The sequence below is a fragment of the Dryas octopetala genome, chromosome 8, assembly GCF_963921425.1.
Source record: "Dryas octopetala chromosome 8, drDryOcto1.1, whole genome shotgun sequence".
NCBI lineage: Eukaryota > Viridiplantae > Streptophyta > Magnoliopsida > Rosales > Rosaceae > Dryas > Dryas octopetala.
This window is the reverse complement of record NC_141373.1, coordinates 4,656,428-4,674,670: the sequence shown is the minus strand read 5'-3', so window position 1 is coordinate 4,674,670 and position 18,243 is coordinate 4,656,428. Positions and strand designations below refer to the sequence as shown.

At 35.7% G+C, this 18,243-nt stretch overlaps 2 protein-coding genes across 3 annotated transcripts in view; both read right to left on the bottom strand.

Moving 5' to 3' along the window:
* Positions 1-9,017: 9,017 nt before the first annotated feature.
* On the bottom strand, positions 9,018-14,956 carry LOC147276288 (protein LAZ1-like). Of its 2 annotated transcripts, none has more exons than XM_086253830.1 (9): positions 14,686-14,956; positions 13,578-13,846; positions 13,413-13,469; positions 12,795-12,903; positions 11,968-12,152; positions 11,768-11,856; positions 10,916-11,177; positions 10,229-10,480; positions 9,018-9,674 (listed from the first exon to the last, which is right to left on the bottom strand). In XM_086253830.1, the coding sequence occupies exons 2-9, from the start codon at positions 13,728-13,730 to the stop codon at positions 9,318-9,320; spliced, it is 1,464 nt and encodes a 487-aa protein (XP_086109956.1). In that variant the 5' UTR covers positions 13,731-13,846; positions 14,686-14,956; the 3' UTR covers positions 9,018-9,317. The 2 variants fall into 2 exon arrangements, with proteins under 2 accessions (XP_086109956.1, XP_086109955.1); XM_086253829.1 differs by having other exon boundaries at positions 14,783-14,956.
* Positions 14,957-17,553: 2,597 nt separating this feature from the next.
* The window catches only part of LOC147276287 (uncharacterized), a 3,131-nt gene continuing 2,441 nt past the window's right edge, over positions 17,554-18,243 (bottom strand). The window contains exons 9-10 of the mRNA XM_086254488.1: positions 18,075-18,148; positions 17,554-17,755 (exon numbers count right to left, since the gene is read on the bottom strand). Of these exons, the coding sequence (XP_086110614.1) occupies positions 17,736-17,755; positions 18,075-18,148 (94 nt within the window). The 3' untranslated portion in view covers positions 17,554-17,735. The remainder of the gene's footprint in view (positions 17,756-18,074; positions 18,149-18,243) is intronic.

The following is an 18,243-nucleotide window of genomic DNA, read 5'->3' as shown; positions in this document are numbered from 1 at the left end:
CACCTCATCAGGTAGTGTCCGCCAACAACAACTTTTGTATTTGTCGTTTTGCTTTGATATTCTCTTCATCATCTATTGAACTGGGGGATACCTATGCTATTGCTAGCTTCACCATCATCAATATATATAGATATATTTCGGTTTCCAAGTAGGATTAGGTATTCGTGTCTCTCCAAGTAGGATTAGGGATTCGTACCCTCCGTGTACTGTCCAGTTAGGATGAGAAATTGGAGTTTATACTTAACACGTACTCTATATATAATGTTTATCGTATTTTCATATATATTTCTTGAAATTTTAAAAATTATACATATACCCTCTAAGATTTCAAAACTGTTGCACATAACCTTTTACAGTAAACGAAAAATGATAAAATATGCAAATAGGCATCGTAAGAGGGTGGAATGACTTAATAAGATTACTCAAGGTGTAAGGTCCAATCTCAATACAAATATTTTTTTTTTGTTTATTTATTGTTTTCTCTTGCATGGTTATATGCAACAGTTTTTAAACCTCAAAGGGTGTATGTATATTTTTTGAAACACCAAAGAGTATATATGAAAAGACGATAAACCTCAGGGGGTGTAAGTCAATTGGGAAGAACTAAATAACCTAGTTCCTAAAGGGCTTTCAAACAAAAGATGTTGGATTTTTAAATTTTGATTTTGTTTTCTTTCATTTTTCCAACGTCCATATATATGACTCCAAGCTTTTTTTTTTTTTTTTTTACACATCTGGAAGCTGATGAGTTCAATACATGCATGCATTATTCGTTTAAGTTTAGGTTACTGTTCATTTGGGAAGATTAAGTTCTTGTCTTTGCTTTTGCTTTTTGGTGAAACTTGTGTCTTAGCTCTAACAGTATAATTGTTGCTTATTATATTGAAATTAGATGTATAGATATGTATGTGTTACACATCTGTATGCATGCAGAATGATTTGTGCCTCTTTTTTTTTTTTTTTTTTCCAGTTTGGTTGTTGTTGACAGTTCGTATCTTTGGTGATTGATTGTGCTATTCTAAGGATGGGCATGTTATTTGATTTATCATGCAAGTCGTTATTGATGCACAGTTCTCTGGTTCATACATGCAGTTAGAATATAATTAATTAGTTCCTATTGTTAGGTTGTGCATCATAAATCTAAATATGCCATATATCTATATACAGTTGAATTAATTGACTTGGATTTGACAACGCCTTGGCCCCTTTAATGCAAAGATAATCTAGAACTAGGATACTCTAAAGAAAATTGAATAGAGTAATAGACAATCTAAGTATCTAACTAGCTAATACGAATATAATTAATTCCAATATCATTTATGAGTAGATTTGTATATATAGGGAAAAGTAGATAAATTTTATATGCCAATGAAAGAACATAACCGCAGGGAGCATTAAGAAGACACTGTTAACTCTAATCAAACTTATAAGAAATCTGTAAGTCGAACACGTAATACTTTGTCATCAGGTAGTTGATAGCTAGAGACCTAGAGTACGGGTTGGAACATCAAACTCCAAGTCTTTAACGGTATTCATACTGGAGGTTCCCTTCTTAAGATATCACTGAGTAATGGAGCATCAAGATAGACCCGGCCAAGTGTTTAATGGTATTCATACTGGAGGCTAGCTCCCTTCTTAAGCTAGCACTGTCTGATATTAAGGGCCATGGGCTGAATCGAAGTCGGTATGTCCCCTTCAACACCACATCAAATATTCCCCTAGCTCTGTGTTTCACCAATCAGGTAAAACATTTCAGTAATAGCACAAGAAGAAACAATCCATCTCTGTTTCACTGAAATGCCAAACCACCATCAGTACCTGCCCAAAATGATGGCATGCCACCCTGATGAAAGAAACGCCCTTCTGACACATGTTGCTAACTCTCTTTTCACATTCTCCAAACATGCCCTGTTGAGAGAGAGAGAGAGAGAGAGAGAGAGAGAGAGAGAGAGAGAGAGAGAGAGAGAGAGAGAGAGAGAGATGAACATATCAGAACATAAGCGAATTGTTTATATTTATGCTGTTTTATGCTATTCATCTGCAACACAATTGTAGAGTGGTTGTATGTCTAAGCACTGTATACCCTCACATACTCATTCAGAGGCCCAAGTTAGTAGATCTCCTCAGCTCCATTACAACCAAGCTGTACCTTGGATGCAAAGAAAGGAAGTTCTGTAACCTGTCATACACATTGAACATATGCTTAATTGGTTATTAGAAGTTCAGAACTGAATATGAAGACAAAGCTCACCCACAAGAAGGCTAGAACATATATAGTACCTGAGAATTAAGCAACAAAGTTGCATTCAACAATGCCAGCATCTCCTCACTGTAATGTCCCCTCTGGATGATCAGGTCAAACAACTCGCCCCGGCAAAAAGCTCCATTACAATATGAAGATACAGTGAATCCTCGTACGCTCCCTTGATTGTCCCAATATTCTTGTGACCAGCCAAATGGTGCATTATGTGAATCTCCCTCCTAACATCGTCCACATCTTCCAAACAGCCAGAAGGAGTGTTGCACTTGGAAGTGGAAGTAGATAGGTCTTCGGGCTGGTCGTAGCACTGAAAATATTTCCCCCTGGAAGATCCACGGCATGTGTTGCCCATGAAACAATCACAACACCCTCAAGATTAAATCAAGCAAATTATTCACTAAAATAACTTAAAACACAGATAATGGTTTGGACATACATAACACTTCAGATATTAAGGGCCATGGGTCTGAATAGAAGTCAATATGTCCCTTCAACACCGTATCAAATATTCCCTGCTGAGTTTCTGTACACCAAACAGGTAAAATTTTCAGTAAAGCACAACATGAAACAAGCTCTGTATCACTAAAGTACCCAACCACCGTTACCTGGCCAAAATGGTGGCACGCCACTTAGCAAAATATACAGTATGATGCCTGCAGTCCACACATCTGCTTCTGGTCCATAATGCTTGAGGAGTACTTCTGGGCTTTCTACCACATCAGTGAAAACTTGCCCTGGAAAACAAAACACTTAGTAGAGTCAGACAGACATGCAATTCAAGATGGCATTTGTTTCTATATAACGATAGGCTGCTTCAGCTCTTCAATTGTTAACTAAAGGCAGTAGAGAACTAGCAATTAATTCAGGACATGAATTATTAAGATTTATTTCTATATATGCATAACGTAAGTCTAGTACTCAAATGCACGTGAACAAGATTTAAAACCTATTTATACAGTGTAGAAAATCATCTGATAATATAATAATAATTTATGCCTCATATAAAATTAAATGAATATTGATTGAAGTGCAGCAGTTACTTAATGTGCTCCAGAATCATCAAAATTAGAAATTCAAAAGACAAAAACACACTTAATTTCATTGTTTACCTGGCTTGGGAAATGTGTTGCTGAGATTTTGGGGAGTGGTCAGAAACCAAACTGTCAGAAGAAGTGTTGCACTTGGAAGTGGAAGTAGATAGGTCTTCAGGCTGGTCGTAGCCCTGATCAAAATATATATTTCCCCCAGGAAAATCCATGGCATGTGTTGCCCATGAAACAATCACAACACCCTCAAGATATCTTCACAGACTTTTCCTAGCCCATTTGGTTTCTCATCAATTTGCACTGTAATCATACAAATAGTGCATAAACACATTCAGTAAAAGTCAAAATAAGCAATAAGAATGGCCAACAAGTCCAAGAACGGAACATATATGAATCCACAATAATATGCAGATCAGACCTATTGCCTCCACAAACATGAATCCACCATAATAAACAAGAAAGCAAGCAAAGTATTGAAATTGAAATCTCCCTTCACCCCCAAGGAATTCCCTTTCTCTTTTTCGCTCTCTAGTTTTTTCAAGATACAAACCCATATCATAACTCATAAGATCACCTCTTTCATTTTCTGGGGAAACAAACACGTAAAGACAGATAGAAAGCGCGAGAAAGCAAATACATTTTTGAGAGACAGAGAGATGGGTCCCTATACTCCAGTATCAAATCAACCAGGAAAAGATAAAAACAGAAATTGAAAAGATAAAAGACTTTAATAATGGGACTTCAATACTACAAATTGAAAAGATAAAAGAAAAGAAGTTGAAAACTATATACTGGGACCCAAAAAGAAAAAAAAAATATTCAAATCAACCACACACACTGGAGCAAAATTAAAAAGTAATTGGAAAAAAAAAAAAAAAAAAAAAAAAGGGGGGGGGGGGGAAGAAATATAAAGGGTACTCCGGTGAGGACTTTCTTGGTGTTCTTTCAAGGGAACCATAATATTAATGCTGCAAACTTTCCCGGAAAGTGACAACTTCCCCGCAAAGTGACAACTTCCCTAGAAAACACACTCAATCAAAACAATGAAAACACACCAAAACACAAAGAAAATAAAGGGTACTCCGGTGAGGACTTTCTTGGTGTTCTTGCAAAGGAACCATAATATTGATGCTGCAAACTTTCCCGGAAAAAGTTGTGCAAACTTTCCCGGAAAGTTGTGCAAACTTCCCCGCAAAGTGACAACTTCCCTAGAAAACACACTCAATCAAAACAATGAAAACACACCAAAACACAAAGAAAATAAACAAAAAAAAAAAAAAAGGGCGGGAAATCTCAAGAATTAGGAACCACGAGGGCCATTATGCCAATGGCCCACATCAACAGTAGAATGGCCGTCAAGAATTTCGTCCACGTTGCTTTGAATGGACCGGGTTTTCGTTTCGTCTCCAATTCCAATTTCAGCTTCTTCTTCATGAGCCTCTGGCGCTCACGTGTTTGGAAACGCCGTTCCTGGTGCTCGGTGGGTACTTTGGCTCCAATTCGCCTTCGACCCAAGACTGTCATCACAGAGCCTCGGACAATTCGAACGTTAACGGAGGTGGTAGACATTCTTGCTTGCAGAGAGACAGAGAGGAAACAGAGAGAGAGAGAGAGAGAGCGCGCGAGTGAGACAGAGTGAGAGAGAGACGATTAGTTTGAGAGAAAGCAATGATTTGACTTCGGTCTACGTAGTCAACTCTAAATATTAATAACTCTCTCTACTAAGGTCTTCCGGAAAGTGTGACTCAGAACTCATTTTGAATACCAAATGGGCCATAAACTACTGGACACCAAATGGGTCATAAACTACTCATAATACACCTACGGGCTGGTAAGTGTAACCCAAAAACTATTGAGACCCAAAGTGTGACCCAGATGAAGGTCACACTGTGCCTACCCACGTGACAGCAGAAGGAGGAGAGAGAAAGGGGCGGGCTGGACTAATGCATGCGCCAGTGTGGGGCCCCGCCTGTCGACTCAGTTTGTCCTTCCTTGCGCCCAGCCGAGATTAAAGGACGGTTGGTGATGTGCATTTCGGATTAAAGGACCATTTGTCCTTTTTTTTTTTGTAAGCCCGATTTTGAAATGGGTGGCTTAGATTCATGGATCGTTGATACTCAATGGTTCAGATCGCACCATCTTTATTTTTTTTAATAATCGAAAAGAATACCCTAAAAATTTTCATAATTTTTTTAAAAAAATTCCTCAAACCCCTCAACGGCCATATTCTCCAAAATTCTATATATATCATGCTTCTTCTATGATTTTTCTTCACAAACATCAATATTTGATACCAAATTTATACAAAATTTTTTTAAAAAATGATTGTCATGGCTCCTAGAGAAAATGCGTGGACGCCATGTAAAGGCGTGGCTAGAGAAGAATCCCGACGGTTGTATTGGTGCCAATCTAAGACAAACCATGCTTTGGAATGAAATTTACGCAATTTTCAAGCATAACTTAGGGGGTGAAACCGTGAGTACGATTAACGGTGCTAAATCACGATAGAAAGATATTGCGCGAGATTGCACTCAGTTCTTTGATGGAGGCCAAGCGAATGTGCCCAAGCGATGCAAATGATGCAAACAACGTAAGTTTTTATTTATTTATTAGTATTTAATTGTGAGCATATCAGGCCAAGTCAAGCAACAAGATTCCCAAGGCAATAATTCAGAAAACCATTAAAGATAAATCAAGGACTTGAGATGAGAAGTTGTCAAGTGCTCTTTGGGCTTTCAGAACTTCAAAACACACGATGACTGGAACTACTCCTTTTGCTCTGACATACGGCCATGATGCAATGTTGCCTTTGGAAATAACAATTAAATCTTTAAAAGTGGCCCAACAACACAATCTTACAGCCGAAAATTACAATCAAGCTATGCTGCAAAAGTTGGAGGAATTGGACGAAGTACGGCTAGTTGCTCTCGACAGATGCAAGTGCAAAAAATAAAAGTTTCTCAAGGCATACAACAAGAAAACTCGGCATAAAGCTTTTGCTTAGGGTGACTTAGTCTGGAAAGCAGTGTTGCCTATTGGACAAAAGCGCCGAGTTACAAGTAAATAGACTCCATCTTGGGAATGACCATTTTTGGTCGAGCAAGTGTTGGGTAAGGGTGCATATCAATTAATAAACGTTAATGGTGATTTACACTCAGCATCAATTAATGGTAAGTTTTTAAAGAAATATTATCCAACTTCTCTCTCTCCGACGACGGTGTGCTGCTACAGCTTCCTCTCCGATCTTTTCTCTCCGTCCGATGACAGTGCTCTGCCTCTGCCTCCCCTCTCCCTCTGGTCTCTACCTCCGATCTCTACATCGAAAATTTTGGCGAAATTTTTTGAAATTAATTTGTTATAGTGTTAAAATTTTCATACCCCTAAAAAACGAAATTTTACTCCTTGATTAATCCTTAACTGCTATTCTATGTAATTATGCAACAGTGCAACTGATTTATTGTGAGACTTAAATGTTACAAGAACATATGGATTTCAGGGACGGATCCATTAAGGGATAAGGGTGGTCGCCTAACCACCCGCCCGCCGGAAAACCCTTGCTAAAATCATTGGTTTGAACCCCCAGAATGACCACATATGACCACATGCAAACCTGTCCACAACCTGTTCGACGAAATGTCTGAATGGTTTGACCCTCCAGGATAAAATTCTTGGATTTGTCACTAATGAATTTGACAATCCTTGAAATTATGTTCATTAACTGTGTAAAACCTAATATTCCAAAAATAAGTTTTTAACATGCTCATAATAAATAAACTATAATTGAAAATATCTAAATAAATTCACAAAATTCTTCTGAATATATTTTGGGGTGTAGTGTCACAAAATTCTTATGAATATTTTGGTAATCGCATACCATTCATACTAATTATATGAGAGTTATATATATATATATAATGTACACAACTGGACAATTCCATATTATTATTATTTTTAATAATGGAAAGAGTTTTATTTTATTTTTAAATTTTTAGATAGTATTGAAACTAATTCGTAAGATATTGGTGATAATTAATCGATTTCATCTTTTATTCTCCAATTTAAGCTGCTTCTTAATCGCCCTAATGGCCCTATCACGATCATGGCCGGATTTGGGTATGCAGTTGTTGGTATTTCGTCAGTGCTTTACCCACTGGAGCGCTCAAACATGGGTTGTCTTGTTTTCTTGGTCGACGTTTTTCTCTTGCACAACACAGCTTCAATGCCTTCTTCTCCCCTTTTACTTGTAAAGCACGCAACTTTTTCATAGCCCTTTTCTTAGTTTGGTGAGGAATGGACCATCCCACGTACCTTTATCACATATCCACCAGGTCCATTATTCAGATACGATTTCCCCATGAGTGTGGGAGGGAGAGAATGTAAGAGAGAGTGTCTAAGAGAGCGAGAGAGAGTGTGTGTGAGAGCGAGAGAATGTGAGAACTTTCCCAACCTTATATCTAAACAAGTTAATTACTATCCTTTTACCAAAATTACCAAACCGGCACATTTATTTATTTATTTATTAAAAAAAACTCTAGGTTGCCAGTTGCCATATCAGTAAAACCTCACTCAAAAGAAAAAAAAAAGTAAATTTGTAAAAAATCACAAACATTTGCAGAATTTATTCATAAATCTATTTTTAAGCCATACAGAGTGACTTAAAACTAAATTTTTTGTTCTAATGCAATAGATAACTCTTATAGATATAATTTCATAAAGTTACACTTTGTTAAATGATGTAATATTGTTTTAGATCCTAAATCTTAAAGACTACACCATAAGCCTTAAGCTCTAAAAGGAATTCAAAAATTAGTTTAACTAAATTGTAACTCTCACTGTGTTATATTTAATTTTTTAGAGTTGCACTTTGTTGAATCTTGTAATTTTCACTAATTTGTATGGGTTAATTACAATTATCCCCCCTAACTATTGGGGATTCGCACTTTACCACCAAAACTAAATTTTTTGACATTTTGCCCCCTAGGATATGTTCCGTTGAACACATAGCCCCATTTCGTTAAAAAAATTCAAATTGACCGTTATTTTTGCACACGTGACATTCTCTCTGAACACCACGTGTGCAAAACTAACTGAAAATACTATTTTTTTTATAAGGGTTGGGGTCTTATGTTTGACAAAACATAATATAAGAGGTTAACTATTAAAAATATTAGTTTTGGAGACAATGTGCAAACCCCAATAGTTTGAGGGGACAAATTGTAATTAACACTCTATATTTTACTTCGGTGTATCTAAGATTTCACGTGATTGAATTGATGTATTAGATTTAAGATCCCAGAATTTTCCTGGAAAAAAAGAAAGATCCTAGAATTTTGAATGAAAATAAATTATAGAATATAGAAAAAAAAAATATTTTAGTCATTTTGAACACTTTGTTTGGGTGTTTGAATGCACACTTAAATCAAATATCCTACTTAGAAGTTACAATGCTCTATATGCATGAGTTTGAAAAAAGATAAATATAAAAGAAATTTTACATTAAAAAATAAAAAAATTGATAACATGTGTCAAACATTTGAACACTTTATTTGAGTATGCTTAAGTTTGAACAATATTGAATGCTCCATGTTTTTTTTTTTTTTTTAAATATTGACTTAAAATTATTTTTTGGACTTGAAAAAAAAAAATTAGAAGTTTGAATTTATGACTAAATAAAGTTATATTTTGTGGCTTATTGATTAAGAACTCAAGAATAAAATAGAGGAAAAGAGATTGTCAACTTCCCCAACAAAACGTGAAAAGGTGAATTCTAATTTTATGTTACAATTACTGTCAGTCAACATATACGTGTAAATTACATCATCCCTAAATAAAATGTTTCCTCAAAGTAGATAACATTTACAATTTTCACGCCCCTAACAAAAAGGTAACCCAAGATCAGAATTCAACTCACCATCTTCCTTCCTGAATCAAAAAATATGGCTAAGCAGACTGTACTACAAAACTTACAGGCATCTGATGAGAAAACTGCCATGGTCTCATTCTTTCCTCTTCTAATCTTTCGTAACCCACCTATGGCCTCTGACCTGATATCCACCAAAACTTTGATCACTACTGCTCTCTCCGCCACTTTCTGCACTAGTATGCCCAGATTTTTTGCGATGCTTCTTTGCCCTTGAAACCCCACCATCACTCATGCTTCCATTCAAGAGAGGGTCATCTATCCCACGAATTACCTTCCGTGCAGGTGATGATGTGGAAATACAACTGTCATCCTTTGTTTTTCTTTTCTCCTTGTCATGTCTCTTAATGTTTTGGGAGATCTTGTGTAGCTTCTCATTGAACCTTGTGATCCCCTTCTCTACAGGCTCTACTGCCTGTGTTACTGTAAACTTCACATCGTTCACAATCTGTACCAGAGGAAGACCAGATTCAGAACTGAAAATTAAAAAAAGCATATATAACACACAATTGACTGGTTTTATGTAGATACCAGTTTGCTTTCAGTCGAACAGATAGTTTGACATTTTGAAACATGTTAGAGATTAAAAGGAATATTTTCAGTCTAACAAAATCATATCCCTTCTAAAGTTTCCGCAAACAGTTAGCACATAACCACAGACATCAATTAGCACCCCCCACAATGTACAAGTGCAAGGACCATTTGTCCTCACAGTGAATAATTCTTAATCACACTGACAGTCACAGCTTGGCTATTGAAGAAATCAGAATGACACAGTCCATTACAATGCATGCATTCAATATCCAGGATCAACAATTATGTGCAACTTCCTATTGGCTATCACATTAGTACTAAAGTTTTACACTATTGTTGTTTCAATACATGTCACAGTAACCCTTTATTCAGAATCTTTGTTCAGACCTCTTTTGACATTGGTGATTATTAGTTCCACATCCCCAGATTAATTCATGATCGTATTGTAAGACTAAAAAGATAACTTACATATCCCCCGCCACCAATAAAAACGTCACGAACACTTTCTCTGATGGTCATTCCGCTCTTGGCATCAATATCAGGAGTGGGAAGGCGTAGCTTTGTGGGGCGTTCGCTGTCCCTAACCTCATCTGGATCCAAAGGAGAGTCAGCAGATACATAGTCTCCAAGAACTGAGACACTTCCAGGGAAGCGGTCTCCCATCAGCTCATAAGGCTTTGCAGGAAACACATATAGGTGAACAACAGAAGCAATGCCCATCTGTGCAGGATGAATACACAGAACTGTCAAACTAAAATTATGTTGTATGGGAATGATAACAAGAATAAATATTTTGTCACATAACCTGTGTGTAACATTATTGAGAAATGTAAGAACAGTGTAATACAGAATACTAGTAGCAGAACTATGAAAATGTGAGTTGAGTAGAAAACTATTAGCAATAATTTTGTCAACTGACAATGAGATCATCCTTTTCCTAGTTGCACAAGTAAACTTTCTACCAATAACACCTTCAGGCAAGGAATAATAATTATTTTTTAAGACCACATTAACATTGGGAGAATAAATTATCATTTAAAAGTTGTACCGAAAAGAAAAATTATCATTGAAAGGACTATAGGAATAAGAGATTGAAAAGACAATAAGATATGCTGTTATGGCATGTAAATTGATTTATCCGATTAAACATTCCACCTCTATAGAAATGATGAAGTCTTGAACACTTGACTTAAACTGTAAGCCTTGAGCTATAGAACTTTTGAATAAACCCAAGGCATAAAGAAGAGCAATTGCCACGCCTTGCCACCATGTCAAAAATACAATTGATTTAAATGTCAAAAACTTGTACAATGGTTTTATGTGAGCCAGTTCATCTTTTGTGACAGTGTAAAACTGAACTAGACAGTACAGAGCCCATGACTGACTAAAATTTAGAACCACTGCAATATAAGGATACCTGAAAAAAAAAAAAAAAACAAAAAAGACCATTAGATTCCCTTTATGACTTAAACTTCATTAAGTAATTTTTTTACAATTAATCTGTAAGGAAAACAAGATGTGCAAGACTTCAATAAAATAGTAATAAGGAAAAGTGACAAGTCAAAGGAAACATACAAAAAAAGGAAAAAGATAAGTTGAAGGAAAAGGATACTTATCCCAACTTTTCTCCCAATTTTTTTCTCAACCTATGTGGCACATGATATGCACACCACATCATTGCATTAACGAAACAACCATGTAGTAGAACCAAATGTGATAATGCCATGTATGTTGGGAAAAATAAGTTGGGAGAAATAGTTGGGCTAAATAGCATCATCATAAGTCCCCAAGGAGCAACTACTTCAGACACATGTGAATTCAAATATCCAATTACCAAATGATACATAATCAGTATGATATGCGAGAGTTCCATGAGAAATTCAGCACGTAATAGTTTTAAAAGCTGCTTGGAAAAGAACACACTTATCATATCAAGTATAAATTCCGATTACGTGCAAAATTTCAAGTTACGAACACTTCTCCTACAATCATTTGAGAATCTCTTACCCACATCCCCATTTAAATTCTCCCTCACAGTATGCACCAAAAGCTTCAAGGATAACTGCTAAAATAGCACTGACAGACTTGATTATCATCTGGCAGAGAATTAAAAGTGATTTTATATTATATAAAGAAATGAACTTAGAGAACAAGAAACAGCAGCAAGTAATAAAATTTTTCAAAGTGATGGAAATTGGCAAACATACATACTGAACAATTCCGAATTTGACAATTTGATAAAACCATTGACCAAGTTTCCATGGTTTCAAGATATAGTTCATTGGAAAAGGATGCTTGACAGTTCCCTGTTCAGATCTGTGTTCTAATAGGGGAGTCTTAGAACTTGCACGTCCTTGCCTTTCCATAAACTCAATAGTCCTCTCTTCCCCACCTTAGAAGGAGAAAAAGATATATATAAGGGAAAATGTCAAAAGAAACAAAAAACTAACGAGGGAACTAAAGAAGTATCTTTGTCCATAAAAGAGAAAAAAGTACAAATTGCAAATGAAAAAAATCGTGAATATCTATGTGCCCTATCAAACATCGATTATCTAATTTATTATACAAAGACTAGGATAAAAACTGACATCTGTGAAAATTAATATGATTGTCATATGATGGCCCAGGAAACTTTAAAACCGAAACACTGTATATGCAAAGGTGCTAGAGTTTCATGTGGATAGAATAGGTATTTACTTGTGAAACTGGAGAGAGAGAGAGAGAGAGAGAGAGAGAGAGAGAGAGAGAGAGAGAGAGAGAGAGAGAGAGTGTGTGTATGCAAGAACAGAAAAGGCATATCTTTCACATTGCAGCCAACATGCCAAACTTGCATCATACTGAAAGATTGTTAAGATCTGAATTGAGATCCAATTGCTTTTTATGAAATTCAAGAACTTAGACCCAACCAACCATTTAATGTATGGTGAATTTTCAAACCTATCAATTTTGAATTTTGATGAGATTATGAAACTCTACATAAACACTGGCCCTGTTCAGATATATATTTTCATAAAAGCACTTGAAAAGGACATACCCAAGCATGCAACCAGGTATCTTCCAAAGCAATACATGGCAAAGGATTCGTAGCAATCCCGTAGAATACCACAATCAACACTAATTGATGGGTTCACCAAAGATACTAACTGTCAACAACAACCAAGTTAGAAAACTGAAGAAAAAAAATCCACAAATCAGAGGCAGTGTACTTTTCTGTATGTAACACATACATATCTATACATCTAATTTCAATAATAAGAAACAATGATAATTTTAAAGCTAAGACAAGCTTTAAAAAAAAAAGAACTTAGTCTTCAGTCTTCACAAATGAACAGTAGCAGCAACTGAACAAATAATACATGTATATTGAACTCATCAGCTTCCAGGTGTTAAAAAAAAGTTGGATGTTTGAGAACGAAAAAAATCAAAATTGATAAATTCAACATCTTTTGTATGTTAAATCTCAAGTCAAGGTTCACCATGCACATTAAACAGCAAAATATTTTTTACACCATAATCTCCCCTACCCTCTCTTTTCTTGAACTTCTTTCCCTACATTTTCTCCGCTTTGTCTCTCCTTTCAATGAATTCACAATAATAATTGTTCTATATATATAATTATAATTAAACTAGAATATAGATATAAAGAACTTACGGACTCTACTGCATAGCAAGGAACCATGAGGATAACACCAATTAAAAACTTTTGCTCCTGAAAAGTGTATACAAATCAAAATGGAACAATGCATGTCAGCTAGAAATATATTAATATAGAACCATGCACATTTAAATATTATTTGTACAAATAGCTGATGAATACCTCAGGATTCTTGTATGCAGAAAGGTGCTCAAATAGAAGATAAATTGAAAGGGTAAGAGTGATGAGTACAAAGACACCGCAAACTAGACTTGCCCACGTAGGAGGTGTGTAGGCCAACAGGGTAATGAGATCGAGAAATGGTGTTATCCTCATCAGCTATGTTTTCTTCTGGCCACCCTATATTCTCAATAATTGCCAGCATAATGGAATTATCGATTCACAAACATATGCATTAGGTGCTGAATCACCACAGAAAAAAGAATATGGACCTGTTCACACAGATGATGAATAATAAGCATAAATTGAGAGTAAAAAATTACACAGACTCAAAACATGCAACCTACTATATGATTTCTACAAAGTATAAAGAAACAGGTAGAAGAGACCAAAAAAAAGGGTAAAAGGGTGCAAGGAAAATCAAAACTAATGCCATAATTTGTTCAGAGATCACCATTACAATGCATGCCTAAGCTATGCAGGCGCCATGCAGTACCATTACACCAAACCATTAGAATGCCTAAGCTATGCAGGCGCCTTGCAGTACCATTACACCAAACCATTAGAATGCATTAGCTCTGTTGTTTAATGCTTTGCAACTTAGTTAAGGTATTGAATCAAAAGATTAGAAATCATATATTTTTGTACATTATTTTTTCTGCTATATAGTGCATTTGATCATACAGATAATTCCGCCATAATATTCATCATCCTAAATTACTATACAATTACATATGCAAATCGGCGGCCATTCAATTTAGACCAACCCTCATACACCATACTCAGTCAAAGACTCAAAACTGGCAGCTCAAATCAATAGAGGAGAAAAATGATAGGCATCTTCTCCAAAAGTGCATTTATCAGTGATTGAGATATGCAATAAACATTCTATACAGGAATCATTTTTCTAAAATATAATCCAATATTTTAATAATGATTCCACACAACAAAAAAACAAAAAAACAATTTGGTTTGATGTAGATTGGCAATCAATTAGACAAGAATGAGAGCAGGGAAAATCGACATGAACTGTAACAAATATGAATCATGAAAACAAAAGATATTCAATCTCATCACATATATATATGGCTAAAAAGGATAAAACTCATACCCACTAACCCAAATGAGCTCATTTAGGTACAATTACTCAGATATTAGAAGTCAAATACATTAAACTCAGTAAATTGATTCACTTTCGCACACTTTACCAGCAACCAAACAGAGAATTCAGAATTAACAGCATATGAACTGATTGCTCCAATCAAAGAATCCGATCAACTAGGCTCGAGGTGCATAAGGAAGATAAGGGTCAGAAAAAAAAAAAAAAAACCAGTTACAGTTACAGAGCTTCGTCGACTTGTCCAGAAAGAGAGAGAGAGAGAGAGAGAGAGAGAGAGAGAGAGAGAGACGTAACGTTCCACATGAAAAATCAAATCAAATAAACCCCAGAAATTTTGCAATTTTGCATTATAGAACCATCTGAAACTCGACACGGACGCGGCACGTGACCATTTTTTTTTTTTTTTTTTTATCAAGACACGTGACTTTCATTTTAATGGAGTGGAAAACACTTTTTGATTGGTATGAGAGTAAAAAATTATTACTTACGTGTAAAATTATAAAGAATTAGAGAAAATGGGATCAAACATAGGGTTTCTAAACAAAAAATTACTGTGTGACCATCTGACTGTAGCACGTGGCATGTTGATCTAATGTTCCGATTTTATGCAAATTATAATAAATGTAGAATTATTAAGAGTGTGAGTTTAGAATTTAAATATTAAGAATTGGATACATGTAAATAATTTTAATGGATTCGTAACACTATGTAAATACGACACATCGTGTTAACATAGTATAACACAGCCCATATTCCCTCCCCTTATAAGTTATCACTGTTAGCCAATTTTAACACCAACTATTTCTACTACTACCGAGTACTGGTCACGTTTTTTCGATACTTAAAGTAAATAATGACTTTCCAAGGTCCAAAGTAAAAAAAAATATATATATTCGACCCAGAAAAAAAATAATAATAATAAGGAAATAAGGAAAATGACAACTTCATTTTTTTCATTAGTTAGCTAAAAATATAGAAAAAAATTTAGATATGTAAGGAAAATAGGAGATACGGTGAGATGGTGAGAAAAACGTGTATATTGTGTTGACTAGTGATCTCATACATAATAAAACTTTGAAATGTAGATGTGCACAGGAATTCAACAGCATCCAATAGTCTCTGCGATATTGTCAGCTGGATAAGAAAATTATGACATGAGTATATTAAATATACGGTACAATGGTACATGCCTGCTAATGTTATGGCTCTGCCCTCTGGGATGGGCTGGGTTTTGAAAAGATTTGTGGAACTGTAAGTAATACTTTGAGTTTGAGAGTATTATAGGCCAGCAGCAAACAACTCTCTCTCTCTCTCTCTCTCTCTCTCTCTCTATTTGATTTTTTACAGAATTTTAAGATTGTCACAGTGATGCATATACATGATCAGCAATATGGAGTTGGAAAATCCTTAAATCCTCCTAACCATGGTTCGAAAACTGAAACTAACAAACAGTGCTACTTGTTAAGTAACCAATCAGCCAACCTAAAATATTTATAATCAAACAACAAAATGTTGATGGGGGTTGTGTAAAAGTGTAATATGGTATAAAGTCCTGTCATATTGAATCAGCAGTAGACAAATTGGATGAGATTGAGAGTCACTCTTCCTTGCTTAGCAGTATCAAATGAATTGAACAGATTACTGCTGCATTATATTGGCTCACTGACCATGACAATGACACAGGTTAAGAATAGCACTCCAACCACCAGGCTCCATTTGTTTAGCTTCAACTAAAGTTCACACATCAAACACCCAACTAAAGTTGACAATTTCCAAACCAAACCATGAATGCAATACTTCGATTCTGAAAATACATTTTCTGGAGCATTATGGACATGCATCAGCATCTGCAGCAAAGAAAAGCACATGACTTTTTGAAGATTGACACGAGAGCTACCAACCACACAAAGGTGGGACAAGAATTTGGTGCTCAAACAAAAACATTCATTTCACGCTTTCAATTTTGCTGTAGAATTGTCGGTAAAAAGGCTGCACCAAAATACATATCAGAAAAAAACACAAGCACCTTCTGCATTGTTTACATTATGAATCATTTTTAATACACCAACTAACCATCATCCAAGTCTCAATCAAAAAACCAAATTCTGCTGCAAACTTCAACTTCATCTGGGAATGGTCCCAACAAGCCTGGCACCAACCCGGTCAAGCAGTAGCCACCGCTTTCAAACTCCCATCCTTAAAAAACGGCGCCACCATCAGGGTCGCCGGCCTCCCTTAAGTTCGGCAGGGAGGGGACCTGAAGAGAGATGGTGGCTCAGGCAGAAATAAAGAGAGAGAGAGAGAGAGAGAGAGAGAGAGAGAGAGAGAGAGAGAGGGAGGTGGCGGGCCAGCCGGCCAAGGGGGTTTCCAGCGGTGTCCGGGTGGGGTGGGGGCGGTGGCTGGTGGGGCTGGGCGGATGGGCCAGGGTTGAGTTTTTTTTTATTAAAATAAAATTATCCTTTATAGTAATTTAATATTAGGTTAAAATTGTAATTATACATTTATTAAGAGGGAGTATGTACTGTGTACTGTGTAGTGAGAGAAAAATGGATATGCAAATAGCGGTACTCAATAGTTATTATAAGAAAACTAGAAAAGGTACACTCTACTTTTCACTCACTTTTTTCTTTTTTATTTGAGGGAGGGAGATTGGAAAACCCCCAAAAAGAAAAGAAAAGCCAAAGAGGTGGGAAAAAAATGGAAAGAGAGTTGGGGATGAATAGAGAACTCCAAAGTAGTTAAGGGGCTATAAATTTATTGCCCAATAGAAATTATAGACAGCAACATTAACTCAGATAACAGACTAACACTTTGTTACTCTCGGATGTATGATATATAACACAGTGAAAAACAATAACATGTATAGCAACTTCCTTTTTTTATTTATAAGCTTCTTAATGCCAAATATTTAAGAAAGAATCTACATCCATGTGAAGAAGCAAGTGCATATTCTGCTGATCATACATTGACAAAAAAGAAAACTTGGATATATAAAATGATGCACAAAGGAATTCCACAACATCCTTGGTCATTGCCTCATTTCATATTCTGCAATTGGCAGCTGGACAAGAAAAGAATGGCATCCATCAGCATATTAAATATATATGTCAACAAATGACAAACAATATATAAAGATTGTCACAGTGATCCATATGCATGATTAGAGATATGGAGTTGGAATATCCTATACTGCTAACCATGGTTCAAAAACTGAACTCATAGTGTGGACTGACAAATGGCGACTTGTTAAGTAACCAAGATATTCAAACATAAGTTTGACAGAATGGATGTGGAAGGCGGCCATTCTATTTTGTTTATTCCCCGATCAGCCAACCTAAACCTTTTATAATCAGATAACAAACTATTGATGAGGCACTCACTGCAGTAGACAAATTGGTTGAGGTCAAGAGTAACTCTTCCTTGCTTAGCAGTATCAAATGAGTTAAACAGATTACTGCAACAACAAAAAATGACAAACAACACAATCAGTCTTCCAAATAACATTTAAGATGTAACTTGATATAGATGTAAACCCCTCAAAAATTCAAA

What these genes read in the sequence shown, in the direction of transcription:
- LOC147276288 (XM_086253830.1), bottom strand. Translation starts at nt 13,730, where the DNA reads ATGAGGATAACACCATTTCTCGATCTCATTACCCTGTTGGCCTACACA. An exon ending in AATTCGGAATTGTTCAGTAT is followed by an intron (nt 11,857 to 11,967) that starts GTATGTTTGCCA and finishes ATTCTCTGCCAG; the next exon opens with ATGATAATCAAGTCTGTCAG. An exon ending in ACTTCATCATTTCTATAGAG is followed by an intron (nt 10,481 to 10,915) that starts GTGGAATGTTTA and finishes CATCCTGCACAG; the next exon opens with ATGGGCATTGCTTCTGTTGT.